General features: G+C 35.3%; 2 protein-coding genes across 9 annotated transcripts in view; one reads left to right on the top strand and one right to left on the bottom strand.

Moving 5' to 3' along the window:
- Positions 1-12,687, top strand: part of LOC132118143 (voltage-gated potassium channel subunit beta-2-like) — a 56,453-nt gene extending 43,766 nt beyond the window's left edge. For 6 of the 8 annotated variants that reach the window (XM_059527728.1, XM_059527724.1, XM_059527725.1 and 3 more), the window contains 10 exons: positions 262-306; positions 1,342-1,386; positions 2,186-2,229; positions 2,331-2,417; positions 5,408-5,493; positions 6,237-6,357; positions 6,445-6,539; positions 7,904-8,024; positions 9,915-10,003; positions 12,183-12,687. In XM_059527728.1, the coding sequence (XP_059383711.1) occupies positions 262-306; positions 1,342-1,386; positions 2,186-2,229; positions 2,331-2,417; positions 5,408-5,493; positions 6,237-6,357; positions 6,445-6,539; positions 7,904-8,024; positions 9,915-10,003; positions 12,183-12,272 (823 nt within the window). In that variant the 3' untranslated portion in view covers positions 12,273-12,687. Of the gene's footprint in view, positions 1-261; positions 307-1,341; positions 1,387-2,185; positions 2,230-2,330; positions 2,418-3,663; positions 3,709-5,407; positions 5,494-6,236; positions 6,358-6,444; positions 6,540-7,903; positions 8,025-9,914; positions 10,004-12,182 lie in introns of all 8 variants that reach the window. The other 2 variants (XM_059527730.1, XM_059527731.1) reach the window with 1 other exon arrangement.
- Positions 12,688-16,439: 3,752 nt separating this feature from the next.
- Positions 16,440-17,498, bottom strand: part of LOC132118144 (multiple epidermal growth factor-like domains protein 6) — a 32,306-nt gene continuing 31,247 nt past the window's right edge. The window contains exons 30-34 of the mRNA XM_059527732.1: positions 17,333-17,461; positions 17,111-17,239; positions 16,893-17,021; positions 16,680-16,808; positions 16,440-16,600 (exon numbers count right to left, since the gene is read on the bottom strand). Coding sequence (XP_059383715.1) covers positions 16,542-16,600; positions 16,680-16,808; positions 16,893-17,021; positions 17,111-17,239; positions 17,333-17,461 — 575 coding nt within the window. The 3' untranslated portion in view covers positions 16,440-16,541. The remainder of the gene's footprint in view (positions 16,601-16,679; positions 16,809-16,892; positions 17,022-17,110; positions 17,240-17,332; positions 17,462-17,498) is intronic.

The following is a 17,498-nucleotide window of genomic DNA, read 5'->3' on the forward strand; positions in this document are numbered from 1 at the left end:
ATCTGTCATTAGAAGCTCTCCCTCCCTTCCAGTCTCTCCCCTTAAATTAAAAATCTGCTCACAGGAGGGAAAAAAACATGAAGTATTTTGCCTGTGTTTACACTGGGAGTTCCTTTCATATTACTGTAAAGTGAATGCTTCATTAACTTAATTCTGTGGAAGCTGAGAACAGGGAATCCCCCAGTGTAGAGGACACTTTTGCTCACCGACTGTGATGTAAGTAAAATAATAGCATGATAATTGCTTCTTGCTTTCTTGCAGGGCTGAAATGGTTCTCGGCAGTATTATCAAGAAGAAAGGATGGAGGTAAACATATTGATTTGCTGTTTTTAAGGGTTCAGAATATTTTCAAACTCTTATTTGATGTGCTATGTTTGTGCGCTGTTTTCTCCTCTTCAGACTGTCAGAATAACTGCTGACCTGATGCTTGCTTGTTCTTTGCAGCTCCTGTTAGTTTGTGAAGGACTAATGTGAAATTTGCACTTAAGGGGACATTAACTTATATTCATCCTACCATTCACTGTATGCAAGCACTGAGGCGAAAAGCCACTTCCCCCCGTGGAAAGATGCCTAATTTTGGACACAAGTTTTTGCCAGTTTTTAAAAACATGGCATGACTGCAGTATCATGTTTTCAAAAAGTCTTCTCTTGGGAGAGGAGAATATTTTAGCATGAAAATTCTCTACAAAAGCCGCTTATTAAATAATCTTCTGCAAAAAAAAAGTGTACTTTTCTTTAACAGAAAAGATACGTAAAATTCTAAATTATTATATTTATTATAAAATAAGTATGTTATTTTAGGGTTAACATTGTAATAGATTTTATGATTTTATATATATATATATATACTTTTATTTATAATAAATTATCTATATTTTATTTGTTATTCAAATATGTTAATACATCTAAGGTTTGAAATGTTCACCAAGGCTTGTTTTTTTTTAATACAGTTTAATTAAAATTGAATAAATCATGCACATTTTTTAAAAAGTTGTCAATTAGTATTTAAAATTAGGTTTACAAATATTTAATAGATTTAAAAATGTTTTATATTTTATTAGATTTATTTCATTATAATATAATATAATATAATATAATATAATATAATATAATATATACAGGACTTTGGATTTAATTGAATTGAAAAAAATGTAAAGCCCTGGTTATGATGTTCAAATACAGTGGTACCTGGACTTCTCACTAACTAGACTACAGTGTAACTACAGTCTCACTTCCTGCAGCCTAAACTGACACCATTGTTTACCCATCAATCCTCGTGATGTGTGGCCCGTCCTTGCCTTTTCTTTCGCTTTCAACCCCTTTGTCTTCTGTGTTTCATAGACGTTCCAGTTTGGTCATCACCACCAAGATATACTGGGGTGGAAAGTAAGTGCTGTGCTGTGCTGTGCTTATACGTGTGTGTGTGTGTCAGAAAGAGGTTAATGATGATTTATAACTGGCTGTGAGAGCAACAGGGGAAGCAGCTTAATGATAGTCTCTTTCATAGGAGTGCGAGTGAAGCTGTGTGTGGGATATAGTAAGGGAAGTCCTGCAGACCCTCACTGGAGAACGATCCAGGTCGAATCCCCCCTCTGAGCTGTGCTCTTTCATTCAGGGCAAATTAAAGGCCAAAGATGAGCACTGATGTGAGGTCACCATCAAACATTAATGGGTTTAAATTTCCACTGTGCTTACAGTTTGATATTAATTAGTCTCACATACAGAATCAGTGGCCATTATAAATGTGACTTTTATTAAATTTACCTGAGAAGGATCACTGATTATTATGTGTGCACCACTGCACAATTTACAATGAAACAGAAGTAGCAATAGATGTTTTCTTCTGTATTGTGACATATATTTGAGTGTATTATTTAAAAAAAAAATGGATGGGGACTGTGCATCATTTGTTGATTGGATGAAGACAGATCTGAATGCCGGCAAGATTTATGCTGACTAAATGATTGGAGAAGTCTGACATACATCACCAGAGAGTAGTCCGTCATTTCACCGGAAGATCAAGCTGACATTTTTTCTAAATAATTAAAGAATCATTCACCTTGAGTTCAATAACAAAACTTTAGAAAATAGAGGTAAATTTACATCATGCTGACTTCCACATCCAGTAAGCCTCTTCAGTTCACTTTAGTCATACTTTAATGTCACATTCTTGTTTGTTTTTCAGAGCAGAAACTGAGAGAGGCTTGTCTAGAAAGCACATAATAGAAGGTAAGTCTTGTTAAATATATTCATGAGTTAGATAAATGGAATGGGTAATGTATTTCAAATAAAATAGCACATTTCAGCTTTAAATAGTCTTTGTTTTTCAGGTCTAAGGGCATCACTGGAGAGACTTCAGTTAGAGTATGTGGACGTAGTGTTTGCTAACAGACCTGACCCCAACACGCCAATGGAAGGTAGGTGTGCTTGATGGGAGTTTTTGCATCTTTCCCAGCACTGGAATGGCTCACTTAATTGTTTTGCACGGAAGCATGGACTATATCATAGCAACTAATAACAGAAATCAAACACATTGAGACCAATGGCAAAGAATTGTTAAACCTTTAAGGTGCAAAAGTTCCAAAAATAGTCTAATCATCCCATTTATTTTGTATTAAACTATGTCAGTTGGAGTAATGAAATGTCTGTCTCGGAACATTGAGCAGAATGGAGTGAATGGAGCATGTTGTCTAAGTGTGCTGTCAAGATGATTCAAGTTTGCATCACAGCAGTTGCATCTATTATGCATTTAATGGCTGAATCAAGTTGTAATTTAGTTGAGGAAGAGTGCATGCTTTTGCTTTGGAGAGTTTTGCAAACGCATTAAGTGGACTATTAGATCTACATATCGTTGCAGTAGATCTTTGATTATAGAAAGCAATAGTTCAGAGGGCTAAACAACTGAAGCAGCATGACTGAAAGATTTTAGGTTAATTAGCATATTCACAGCACTATAGCATGGTAGTTTTAAAGGACTCAGACCAATCTGTTTTTGTCCCCACATTTCTTTAATGTCCTGATTGGCTGATAATGCGTGTCTCCTAAAGAATGGTGAGATATTAAATGAATACAAGGTCAATTCAAGTTAAGCTCAGTTGATATCATTTAGTGCATCATTTTCATTTTGATTTGTTCCTCTTTTTCCTTAAAACAAGGGCTAAGATCTGGCTTACAGTGAGGTACTTATAATGGAAGTTAAATGGAATGTTAAAATACTCCCAAAATGCTGATCTAAATAACTTTGCAGCTCAAATAATGCTTGCGTTTTAAGAGAAGAATTCATCTAAATGCCCTTATAAAATTGTAAGCCTTGCATTTGTCTTTAAACCCTCCAAACTTTGGTCCCATTCACTTCCATTGTAACTTCCTCAGTGTAACCTCTATTTTTGTCTTTTTTTATATGTTTTTTTTTTTTAAATGAGGGATGGGAAATGAAATGTTGAGGTTATCGACATCTTACAAATGCTGTTAATTGAGCCTAACTTGACTAAACTGTGACGATACCATGCTGTACAGCTGTGAGGAGTATGTGGAGAGATTGAGACTGAGCCTGATGCTGATGATTTGCAGAATCCACTCTGGTCCAGGTTTTTTTTTTCTTTTTTTCATTTGCTGGTTGGTAAACCTCGTTTCACAGTCTTTTGTTTGTTTGTTTATCACCAGGAGATCCATTTAACACTTCAAAATCAAGAACATTCATCATAGAAGGTACATGGTACCCTCAGTGAGAGTTTTGACCTCCTGTCTCCAAAAGCATTTTATGGCTTTGATTTGTGATAGTTTGCCCTCTTTTCCTGGTGTGAGGAACCTGACTTTGTCCATAAAATGCTGAAGATTTCCAGACGCTCCTATTAAACCTTGTATGCCATAGAATGATTGATTTCTTTGACTATCCTGTCCATCTTGCAAGTTAAATTTGGAGAAGGTCATTGCATCTTACTGACCCGTGATTATAGTGTCTTTTTTTAATCCATTTTATCAATTTTTGTTGTTGTTAAATATTTACCATTCATTCCATTTTAATATCTTCTCCGTTATTCATTTTTCCTGAAATGCACTTATGTAGGTGTCGACCGGATCAATATTTGGGCTTTGCTTGTTTTTTCTTTTTTTTTCTGTCAGTTCAGACATAAATACAGTTGCATATATTACTCATATTATAATGAAATGTAAATAATTAAATATAATTAAACACTTTAACTTGCTTCTGCTCATATTAAACTTTAGCTTAATATTTGGATTTTTTTTTGCGAAAATGAAAAATTTTGCAAGATGATTGACTGCAGTGTCCGCCGCTTCCCTGCATGCAAATATTTTATTACTGCAAGAGGCTACTCTCTTTTTTGCATGCGTCTGTCATTTTTTATATTTTCTCTTTTTCTACTAACTGTTCACACTGATATTATTCACAAATCTTAAAAAAAAATACATATTCTGTTACTGGTAAATTGCAAAAATTCTACCATATGAACACATAGTTTGTCTTCATACTGTATGTTAGAACAGATTGGAAATGTAATTTACTAGAGGTTTGTGAATGCTGTCCTTTCCTGCCTGCAGTGTTTTACTTACTAAATAATAGTAATAAATAATTGGATGATTTGTCATATGACCTTCTTGATTATGCTTGTCTATTTCAGTGGATATTTTCTTTTTTTGCAGTTTAATATGTGGGAATTTCTGTATAAAATACAGAAATGTGTAACAGTAAGCTATGTGAATAGGAACACATATATTGGCATCTAATGTGGGTTTATAAAAAAAAGAGACTGTAGAGACGAAAAAGACCCACAAAATGCATTTTTAAACAAACAGCCTTTTGGAATCCTTTAAAATGTTGCTAATTGAACCTCGAGAATCTAATAAGTCTGAAGGATGGAGACCTGCTAATTCTTTTTAAATTAATGCAATGTTTGCTATTATTAACAGTTTTTTTTAATCAATTTTATCTGGTTCTTTTCTCATGAGGGTTTGTTCATGCAGCAGTGTTTATTAATCTCATGACATGAAGTAGATTGTAGGCTGGACCGTGGAAAACTGCTCCTCTGCTAAATGTCAATGAAATGCAGCCTCGTGGAGATGTCATGCAGTCGCATTCTGATTTATTTTCCACCCACTGAGAAACTCTTTTGAGTAGAGTTACTATAACATGCATAACCTTCAGGCCAGTTTTAATGCCCTGTAACTTTGTATAAAGAAAATATGAATAATGGCCTTTCTTGCTACTGTACTTCTGCTCCACTTCCATTACTTTACTGTTATGTGCGTCCTTGTTCTTTACTAGCTAGGTGTATTGCGGTCATCTTACTATCTCTCAGATACTCTCTGATCACATTTGCTTTTGTTCCTCGGTCCCTCAATATCTGAGTGTTGTCCAGACTTTGATGGTTAATATTGTGATTGGCAGAGACGGTTCGAGCGATGACCCATGTGATTAACCAGGGAATGGCCATGTATTGGGGCACGTCCCGCTGGAGCTCCATGGAGATTATGGTGGGTTTGAAAGCACAGTGAATTGTTTAACCCATTCAAATAAAGCCTTTTTGTTTTCAGTAAGATGAATGTTGTATAAAATACGTTTTCGGGTTGTTTCAGCATCTTATATGCTGTCTGTATATTTTGGATAGATAAGTATTATGCTGATTCATGCAATTCAGCCACTACTTATCTACAAATTTTTTGCTTTTCATTTGCCCTCTTACGTATGGAAAAAAAAAACCTGACCACAAATGATGATTTTGTTACCTTTTTTTTGTTAATCGTAGATACATTATATTAATTTGTTAATTTTATTTAATTATGGTTACAATATACAAATTAGTTCCCTCGGTTTGGGACATTGTGCTAATCTGTTCCCTTGTTTTAGTAAATTGTGGCAACACTGTACTAAATTGTCTTTTTTTTTTTTTTATTGTGGCTATATTGTACTTAATTCATGGACACAAATTAAAAATATTATTGTCCTAGTGTCATCTGTTCTGTTGTTTGGCTAATGCACTGAAAAAATATGGTATAGAATTTACTTTTAAACAACTTTTACATTTACATGGTAAGTAACACATTGAATCAAACTGTACAAATAGAAGTAGAAAGTTAAAATAGTATTTTCTTGTAAAAAAAAAATGTGTGCATGTATGGAGATGCTTTTGATGATAAAGAAATCTGCACACACATAAATGGATTTGTTTCTATTATGAGCAGCTGTGAATCTGTGTGTATTATTCTGTGTTTTTCAGGAGGCATACTCTGTGGCGCGACAGTTTAACTTGATCCCACCTGTCTGTGAGCAGGCCGAATATCACATGTTTCAGAGAGAAAAAGTGGAAGTACAGTTGCCTGAACTCTTCCATAAGATAGGTGTGTGAGTTTTTGCTAGAGAAATGTTATTTTTCAATGCAATGAAGTAACAGAGTTGTTGTAATGGTGGCTGGTTGATTTGTGCAGGCGTGGGAGCCATGACGTGGTCTCCGCTGGCCTGTGGAATCATCTCAGGGAAGTATGACAGCGGTGTGCCTCCTTATTCCAGAGCCTCTCTCAAGGTATTCCTCGGTGTTTGTTCTGGTCTGTCCTGGCTGTTGTTGGTGGTGGTCTTCATTGATGACTGCGTGTGTTTTAAATGAAGGCCTTGCTTGAGTTTTCGTTTGTATTTTGGGATTATTTTTCTGTCACTTTGGATTGTGAAGTGATCCAAATCCTCAACACACTTGTGTTTAGATGAATGCACAAACTTTGTGTTTCTTCTCTTTTCTTTGCTGTGATATATAGTGGTTTTACATACATAACTTTATGCACAGCCATTGAGTGCTTTTGATATCTGAAAGATTTGATTTACTGTACATTGCATTGTATGCATAATAATACATACAGATGCAAGTAGACTGCACCACTTTCTCAACATATTCCACTGAAAAGTATTCAAAATATGAAAAGTAGCATGCATATTTTCAAAATAGTTTAAAATTAATATATTAATAATAGATTAAGTATTTTACAGTTTTGTGCTTGTTAATCATTTTGAAATATCACCCCCAAAATTGTAATTCTACTATTATTTACACTAAAAAAAAAACAACATTATCATTTAAAGGTTTGGGGTTAGTTGTTTAAAAGTGACATTAAAGATTACATTTATATTTTTGTATAACAAATGCGATACCTTTGAACTTTCTATTCATCCAAAAATCCTGATAAAAATCTATCACAGTTTCAACAAAGTTCTTTTTCTTGGCCACCAAATCAGCATATTAGACTGATTTCTGAAGGACGCTGAAGACTGAAGTAATGATGCTGAAAATTCAGCTTTGCCATCACATGAATAAATGACATTTTTATTTGTATTAAAATAGAAAACTTTTATTTTAAATTGTAATAATTGTGCACTTAATGAATCAAATAAATGTGCTCTTGGTGAGCAAGAGAGACTTTTTTTTTCAAAAACACAAAATCTTCCCAACTATTAAAATTTTGTGAAAAATCTTTAAAATGTTACCTTTTCTGTGATCCATGAAAAAAAAAAACTGCAACATTTTTTATTTTTTTATGAGATGTGCTTCCATCTAGCAGCAAGTAGCATAAATTATAACATTATACAACTATCATTTAATTATTAATTATGAATGTCTACAACATAGCCCTGTCCTATTTCTTGTAAGAGTTTGATCAGCTGAGCAAAGGTTTGAGAAGTATGATGTTTTCCACCTTTAGGCAGCTGGCACCCATCATATTCCCACTGCACTATCCCATCAGCACCCACTCATAAAACATGTTCCTGTGGCTGTGTGTGCAGATATCATCCATTCCATCATTACTTTACAAACACAATGAATTTCCAGCAGCTATTCCTGTGGCTCATCAGCCGGTGGTGTGTGGCTCTCTGAGCAGGTGTGCTGTCTGTTTGAAACAGGGCTACCAGTGGTTGAAGGACAAGATCCTGAGTGAGGAAGGCCGCCGTCAGCAGGCGAAGCTGAAAGAGTTGCAGGCCATTGCGGAGCGGCTGGGCTGCACGCTGCCCCAGCTGGCTATCGGTAATACTGCCAGGGCCTTGCTGCTCTCTCTCTTTCTGTCTGTCTGTCTGTCTGTCTGCCTGCCTGGAGCTCAGGACAGGCTGTCTGTCCTCGTCTCCTGCTTCTGTCTGGGGTCTTTTATTGGCAATCTTGTGTCTGTTAAATGTCTGTTTCTGTTCCTGAACTTTGTCAACCGATAAGAGGTTCCATTCCATTCACCTGATGCCATGGAATAAGGTTTGGTTGATCAATATTGCCCTATTAAGTAATGCTGGTTAATTAATTTGACCTGGTCCATGCTTCAAGTCTTAAAAAGTCGTAAGTGCCTTAAATGTTTAGCTTAAAGGGATAGTTCAACCAAAAACGAAAATTATCCCATGATTTACTCTCAACCCATCTTAGGTGTATATGACTTTCTTCTTCCAAATGAACACAATCTTGCTCCACACGGCAAAAACATGCTCCGCACGGCCCTAGGGCGTTAATAAAGGCCTTCTGAAGCGAAGAGATGCATTTGTATAAGTAAAAATATTCATTTTTAAAACTTTATGAACAATATCGCATGCACGTTCACAAGAGAGTGACATTTATTACAGATTAAGTTAAAGATGTTGTTCTTACATTAAAACATTGATTCACTTCAGAAGGCCTTTATTAACTCCCAGAGCCCTGTGGAGCTCTTTTTATGATTGATGGATGCACTTTTTTAGGCTTCGAAATCTCAACCCCCATTCACTGCCATTATAAACATCGGAAGAGTCAGAACTTTTTTTTTTAATACAGCTACGATAGAATTTGTCTGAAAGTAGAAAGTCATATACACCTAGAATGGCTTGAGGATAAATTTCACTTTTAGGTGAACTATCCCTTTAAGGCACTTAAGGCAGGAATACATTGGACAGCTTTTGCTCAGATTTTTGCTGCAATTTGCAATCTGGTCTCTGGAGGAGTCAATTCTAGTTGGTGAAAGTCGGAGACAGTATGCAGATTTTGGGCAACTGGTATTGACAAAAAAAAAATGTATAGTGCGTGATGGGAACAGACTACAGTTGGTAGTGTGTGATCTTTCATTTACTCTGTATGTGCACAGAAAGTGTTTGATGTCCAGTGTGTTAAAATCTGTTCAGGTTTTAAAAGGCATGTCATATTCCAGCCTTTAGTTGTAAGAAAACTAGATATCCATAAGAATTCCTCTCTAGATGGAAAATGAGTATAATGAAATGCTGATTTCTTGTCTTTTGCATAGTATACAAATGTTAAAAAAGTTAAAAAGCTGTCACTTGGGTGTCCTTTTTTCAAGCAGTGCTAAAATGTACTATTAATATATTAAAATGTACACTTAAAGTACTAATGCAGACCCTAGGGGTATACAAAAGTGTCCCTTTTAAGAGGATGCCACACCAATGACGGATTTTTCTACCTTCCTTTGGATTGTGTATTTCAATGTGTAAGGCAGGGTTACCTGTGGCACTTTGCATTATTACTTGTTATTCGGGTGGTCTCTTCCTGGCTTAGTGAACTGTTCTTGGCCAAGATAAGTTGTAATATAGACCAGACTAAAATTCAGACTAATCATGTATTTAACCGTATTTATTAGAGCAGTAAAGGTCAGAGTAACAGCATGTGGTAACTGCAGGCCTGATACACATTGTTTGGCACTTGATTGTGTGTCTGTTCTTGTGGTGTGACTGTTTTAATGTGATGTGGCTTTCTGTGAATGTTTTTTAAAATGTCAAAGTTAACAAAGCTCAGTTTACTTCTATAATGTTAATTATGTCTGAACGAAGTGATAATGATATTTAGTGATTAAAAATTTGAGCTTTCAAATGGCTTTTCACATTTATAGTTCTAGACTCTTTCTGTTGACTGTTTAGAGAGATGTGAAGTGTCTCTGCTTTGGTGTGTCTCTAGCGTGGTGTCTGAGGAATGAGGGGGTGAGCTGTGTGCTGCTGGGCGCCTCCAGCACTGAGCAGCTGATGGAGAACATAGGAGCCATTCAGGTGAGCCACTCGCAGCAGGATTCATACATGAACATAGCGTTCAACAACACTGTTCACACCAGAAATTCTGAAATATAAATAAAATATAAATGCAAATATGCAATGTATTATGTAATAACAAAAATAATTCTGACTGAATTGATTTATTTTTCATTACAGATCATTGTCAGGGCTATATTACTTAAGCAAATATTTAAAGGGTTAGTTCACCCAGATAGCAAAATTATGTAATTAATAACTTACCCTCATGTTGTTTCAAACCCGTAAGACCTCCGTTTATCTTTGGAACACAGTTTAAGATATTTTAGATTTAGTCCGAGAGCTCTCAGTCCCTCCATTGAAGCTGTGTGTACGGTATACTGTCCATGTCCAGAAAGGTAAGAAAAACATCATCAAAGTAGTTCATGTGCCATCAGAGGGTCAGTTAGAATTTTTTGAAGCATAGAAAATACATTTTGGTCCAAAAATAGCAAAAACTACGACTTTGTTCAGCATTGTCTTCTCTTCCGTGTCTGTTGTGTGAGAGAGTTCAAAACAAAGCAGTCTGTATATCCGGTTCGCGAACGAATCATTCAGTTCACCAAATCGAACTGAATCGTTTTAAACGGTTCCCATCTCTAATACGCATTGATCCACAAATGACTTAAGCTGTTAACTTTTTTAATGTGGCTGACACTCCCTCTGAGTTCAAACAAACCGATATCCCGGAGTAATGCATGCACTCAAACAGTACACTGACTGAACTGCTGTGAAGAGAGAACTGAAGATGAACACCGAGCCGAGCCAGATAAGAAGAATCAAGGAGCTGATGATACTGTCACGATCGGTGTTACAAGGAAACACGGGAGAGGGAACCAATTGCAGGTAAGTCCTTTATTTGAAGGGTAATCCAAAGGGGTAAACAGTCCAGGCAGGGTCAAAACCAGAATATCCAAACATAACATAAACCAAACAAGAAGACAAGGCAAGGGCAAGGGCAAGGGCAAGGGCAAGAACTGACGGACATGAATTAACATTCAACAAGGAACATTAAACAAGGACTCCGTAACACAGACTCAGACAGACCGGGTATAAATACACAGAAGGATAATGAGGGAACAGGAGACAGGTGGGGAACAATCAATTACTCAACAAGGAGGAAGGTGACCAAATAAGGGAACAGGAAGTGATAAGGTGACAGACACCGAGAGAAAGGAGGACACCTAGTGGAAACCCAGGGGAAACAACCCAGACACTGTGAGATACTGCGAATGTGTGATTCAGCGTGAAGCAGACCGACACACAGAGCGTCTGAACAGAACTGGTTCTTTTGGTGATTGATTCTGAACTGATTCTGTGCTAGTGTTATGAGCGCGGGTAAACCGAAGGCTTGAATCAAGGGCAATCATCGCAAATGACGCCATTACGTCGAGCACAAAAGAACCGGTGAACCATTTTCTTCAAACGGTTTATTGAACCGAACTGTCCATTGAAGCTGTACACACAGCTTCAATGAAGGGACTGAGAGCTCTCGGACTAAATCTAAAATATCTTAAACTGTGTTCCAAAGATAAACGGAGGTCTTATGGGTTTGAAACAACATGAGGGTAAGTTATTAATGACATAATTTTGCTATCTGGGTGAACTAAACCTTTAAACCAATCAATATTTAAGTTTATAAATACCTCAACGCCACTTAACACTTATACAATTATTGCCCTAGAAAAAGCTCATGACACACACAAACATTAACCTCTTTTATTATTATTATTATTATTATATTATTAAATATTGAATTTGATTACTAAATAAAAAAAATAATATTACTATTGTAATAGTATAAAATAATGTATTTTATTATATTACTTTTGTACTACTGTTGTACTATTGAATTATTATTATTATTGAAATAGTGATTTTATTTTAAAATATAATGAATATACTGATATTTTAAACTATCAAGCTTTTATTTTGTCAGAAAACCACGAGGAGCCCTCAAAAGCTTCCTGTTTTCATGTTTTGATGGTTGATGCATGTTGCTTTCCTAATATTAAATAAAAATATATCAATTATGAAACGGCAAAAATGGAAAACATAACATAAAAAAAACATATTAGGGGCTTGTTTTTAGCCAACACATTTTGTTAATAAATTTGTAACATTAAAAAACACATTAAACTTCAACCCAACATTCTTCCAGGTTCTTCCAAAATTATCATCATCAATTATACATGAAGTGGACAGTATCCTAGGCAACAAGCCCTACAGTAAAAAGGACTACCGGTCTTAAAAGGAAAGCCAGTGATGCTGTGTCGACCTGCTTCTTTCTCTGAACTCTGACTGAAAAAAACATTGGCACATAGGACCAGCACTGTCACAGGTCCTGCAGGAGACGCCAGCTCGCACACTGCAGTACATGGAGTCTGCCGACATTAGCCTGATAATAGGCCAAGATCCGCACAGGCAGAAGGGAAGCATGCTCACGTACAAATCAGCTAGGCCGGCTCAATAAGCAGAAGGCCGCTCCAGGAAACCACTGAAATCAAGCGCACGGGCTCGCTTCCTCCTCCCCTTTGAAGTAGTACATTATTAGAGATCCAGAATTTGTACTTAGTCTAGAAATGCATGAGATCCACTAGCATTTGCACGTGCTTTTTTCCCTACATTTTGGAAAACAAATACATTTGCATATGCTCACAGGAAGTAATGAAGCTGATGATGCACTTTTGTTAATGCAGAAAAGTATTCATTTAGTTTCATGACTGTATACACTAAATAAGGCATTGGATGTTACTCATCTCTAGTTTCATATCAAAATTGTTAGCCAATATAGTGCTTGTTTACAAGACCTCATTCATACAAGCTATATAATTTCTGGCTGTGTTTTAGTTTTAAACATAGAAGGGGAAGCTATTGTAGAGTTACACATGATACAAAGCTTGGGTTGTGAGACCTTCAAAAATATAGACATTAAATACAGGCCTCAACAAATGTGCAATATTTGAAAGTGTTTGTAAACCCAACATTCTTTTTACATTTAAGAAGTAAATGACCTAGAATTGACGGTAGTTGAGTGGTGGTCTGTGTGCTCATTTGTCATCACTTCGTCAAGCTGAAACCAAAGAAATTTAGCTCCATCCAAACCACGTGTATAAGGTCGTTTGATCACGTGACTTCTTGTTTAAAACGCTTTTTGGTACTCATCATATGTGCTCAGTGTTTTATGCCTTAATGTTGTGTATTTTAAGTCGATTTGGATGTGTGTGGAAATCTGTTACTATTTATATATTTTAATGCATGTTACCAAAATCATTTTGAGCGGACTGGATTTTATTTTTCAGTCTGCCAGTATTTAAACAAGACAAGTCTAAACAATTTTTTTAAGGCATCAATAATTTAAGCTTTTATTATTTGTTGTTATTTATCAGTTTTACCTTGTTATGTTTAATGTTTGTTGTCCTCTTGTATATGTGATTGTGTGCGTCTCAAGTTTTATTTTTATTTATTTATTTATTTATTTATTTTTGTCCAATGGCGCCCTCTACGGCCTGGAAATACATCACTACACGTCTACTCCCTTAGAGAAAAAATAATTAAGTAACTATTGCTTTTGATAGTTATTAATAGTTTGCAAGGCAGTGGATCTTTTCTACTTAGTATAAAATATTCGCATGTGTTTTCCATAAAACATTATTCCAGATGTGTCTACAAAACTGGTAAATGAAATCTTAGACCTTTCTGAACTAAAAAGACAATTATTAGCAGTGTTAATTTGCGTTCTGAGAGTTACTAGATTGCCTTATTTAGAAATAAGGAAATCTTAGATTGCCAATAGAATAATTTAGGCTATGCATTATGGCATTTTAAAACAGTCAGTAGTAAATGGCAAGCATAAGCTTGGCAGTTGTAACAAAGGTTTAATGGAGTAATTTATATGTCATCATAATTATTTACTTTAAAATAACACCAAAATAAATTCATAACATATCAAGGCAGTTCAAAATATTCTCACACTCCAATATGAATGGACATTTTACTGAATTTAATCTTCAAGAAGTCGCAATACAGTTGGCTGCATGTACATAGTAGTAATACATTTTAATAATGGCCTATTAGTTTAGTGTAGAACAATGCTTATTCTTGTTTGGGTATGAAAGTGTTGACCTATAGTTGGAATGTAATGCAGTTTATAAGGGTCTTGATTGTCGTCTGAGCTACATTGAGTCTTAAGAGAGAAAATGCAAACATACTGTTTAAATAAGAAAAAAGTGGAGAGATTATTAATTATATCTGTAAGGCTTTTTGAAGTAACACTTTAACCAAAGACCACAGGCTTTGATAGAAGTGGAAGACATTGCTTTTAACTGAGGGTCATTGTAAAGTTCCTTATGTTTGTTATTAGTATGTTGTTAGACTGCATCTATCATATAAGACGTTAGTGGTTTAATATGTTGTCAGTAATAAGATTGTCAAATTGAGACAGTTTTATCAGTTTAGTCATGTGGAGGAGAAATATCATTGAGAAATTGTTGGTGTACAGTTGTTTTTCTGCAAGGATAAAGGTTGTTGTCGAATGAGCCCAAGTTGAGTGCTTTGCTGTAAAATTAGTCCAATATTGTCAACAGAATTAACTATGTACAGGAAATCTGATGTTTTGAAGCTGATTTGATTGATAAGAATAGATTGTTTTTTGGTATGACCTATGATTATGACATTTGTTAACTGTAATATGACCATTACTGTTACAGATATGCATTAAGTTATGGTGATTTCTGTAGATACATAATTGAATGGTTTGATAACATGTAGATAATCTAAATATATACATACTATACTGGTCTTAATGACCATTATCACATTTGCCTTCATTTATTTTTTCATTGGCAATTATTGCTTATGTCATTGTGCTTGAAGGAAAAAAAAATATGTACAGCTTCAGACAACTGAAAATAAATTATTCTAAAATTCTTTAATTTAGTCTTTGTATTTTTTATGTGTTTAAAGACCATAAAAGGAATACATTTATTGAATGGTTAAGTGTACAACAAATGTTGAAATATTTAATATGCATGATTTATATATATTTTTTGCTCTTAAAAATGTTGTAATTTTTTTTATTATTATATGTTTTTTCTTTATTAAAATTATATATTTTGTTCTGGAAAACTGAAAAAAGTACCAGTTTAATGCCCCCCCCCCCCCCTTTTTTTTTGGTAAATTATTTTCGTTTAATCATGTGCAAATTGCAAAGTAATGTTAGCATTCTTTTGATTATTTCTGCCTGTTAAACTCATTAAGAGTGCACACAGAACAGCATATAAAATTTCTCAATTATTTAACTGCAGGTATTAAGAAAAATCTTTAAAAATGAAATGCCTATTTCTGCACCCCTTACAGACGTTTAACCATGAATAAAACATTTGTAAGCTTCCTGAAAAACAACCTTTACAAAACAAAGAAAAAGCATCAACCATGTTTGCCATGGCTGCTGAGAAAACAAGCTTTTAAGTGCTATCTTTGGCCCTGGCTTAGCTGCAGAAATATTGAAATATACATTTTATTTGAGTTAATTGAGAATGCGAATCACACTTTACAATATCCATAGTTATGTAGAGATGGTACTGTACAAAAATAAATCCGTTTTCTGCACAAACCCTAAAATGACAAAACACTGGTTTAGTATAAGAGGAATCATAGTGATTATAAGGTTGACAGTACAGTTATCTTTAAAATAAAATTGTACACAAGAATTCACACATGAAAACTTACATTCATACAATATGTACACAGGTTAAAAAAAAAGACTCCAGTTTCATATTTTTGTATTATTTGAAATATTTTGAAATACGGACAGTATGTCAACATCCAAATATTGTACACCGTAGTAACAAATCTGCTCAATTTTGTGCAACATTCTACCTAAAATCTTAAAGAAATTATTACTTAAAATATTCATAATGAAAGATGTAAGATACCGTTAATAGAAGTATTCCAAAAATTCTCACTCAAGAAAAAAAAACCTGGGGTTAAATGGATACCAAACCATAGAATATGAAGTTACATAAATGACAACAGAAGTTTGATTTTTGGGTGCACTGTCCCTTTAAGACCCTTGTTTAAGATCACAGTGTTACTGGGATTCAGCTCAGTTCCAGGTGAAGCCAGGGCCTTGATTTGGTGCTTTTCTTGATTAGAGATAAACTGAAGTCATCAGGAAGTTCATTCTCCCTGAGCAGAACTGATGCTGAAAAAGCTCCTTTGAATTTGTCCTAATCCATGAGGAAATTCAATATGAATAGTCTTCTCCTTCATGTTGGACTTTTTGTTGTCCACTTTTCCTTGAGAAAGTATATCATTTATTGACTCCATCTGAGTTTGTCCTAGTCAGAGTCATCTGAATTTTTGGACCTTAGTGTTCAAAGAAATCTTAAAAGTAAAAAAATAAAATAAAAAACTGCTACAAGGCTTCCATTTTAGCAAATAGTCCAGTCACAAATTGAAGCCAGGTCAGTTTATAGTCAGTGAAACTGTGTATCTGTTAGTGAACTGGGTGGGATTGCTATCCTGATTCGGAGTCCTTTCTTTTGCTTCTGCTAGTTCTCTGACTAGACGTGAACCCTGTTATAAAGAAAATGATTATTATTTGAGCTTGCTGTAAAATGTGAAGGTTATTTTGAATTACTACCAGTGAAATTACCCTGTTGACAGCTTGGTCCGACCCAACCGTTGAGACAGGTGCAGCGTCCATTGCGTGGATTGCACGCACCTCCGTTGTGACATTCACATCTTTCTGAGCAGTCAGGCCCAAACTGATTCACTCCACAGTCTGGTAGGAATTTAAAAATAAATTTTTGAATAAATTATCAAATAAAATATAAATCAAATGACTCAAATTTGGTGGAAGGCTTACCTATATCACAGTGAGATCCCGTTTTCCCAGGTGCACACAGACACCTGCCACTGACAGGGTCACATGGTGTGTCTTCGTCACAGTCACATTTGTGGACACAATTAGTCCCAAATTTACCTGGATCACACTCTGAAACACAAACATATATATATATATCTCATATAATGTAATAATCATATATAATTTATCATCCACATCACACAATAGCTCCTCTGCACCTCTATCACAGAGGAGCCCTTGATATCCTGGAGGACAGAGACAGCGGCCAGTTCCAGGGTCACAAGGTGCATTGGCACGACAGTCACACAAAAGCTGGCAGCGATGTCCATGGAAACCAACAGGGCATGCTTTTGATAAAAAAATTGAATCATTAAATAACTGGCTAAATTGGTCAGGATGCAGTGGTTCGATTAGTTGAAACAGGTGCTGTGTTTTCTCACCATGTTCACAGAGATGTCCGTAATACCCAGGAGGACAGCGACACTCGCCCGTCACTCTGTCACAGGTGCCGTTATTTTTACAATAACATATTTCCCTGCAGTTGGCCCCATATCGGCCTCTGGGACACTCTGATCAACACAACATGTTTGAACAGAATTTAATAAC

The sequence above is a fragment of the Carassius carassius genome, chromosome 37, assembly GCF_963082965.1.
Source record: "Carassius carassius chromosome 37, fCarCar2.1, whole genome shotgun sequence".
Lineage (NCBI taxonomy): Eukaryota > Metazoa > Chordata > Actinopteri > Cypriniformes > Cyprinidae > Carassius > Carassius carassius.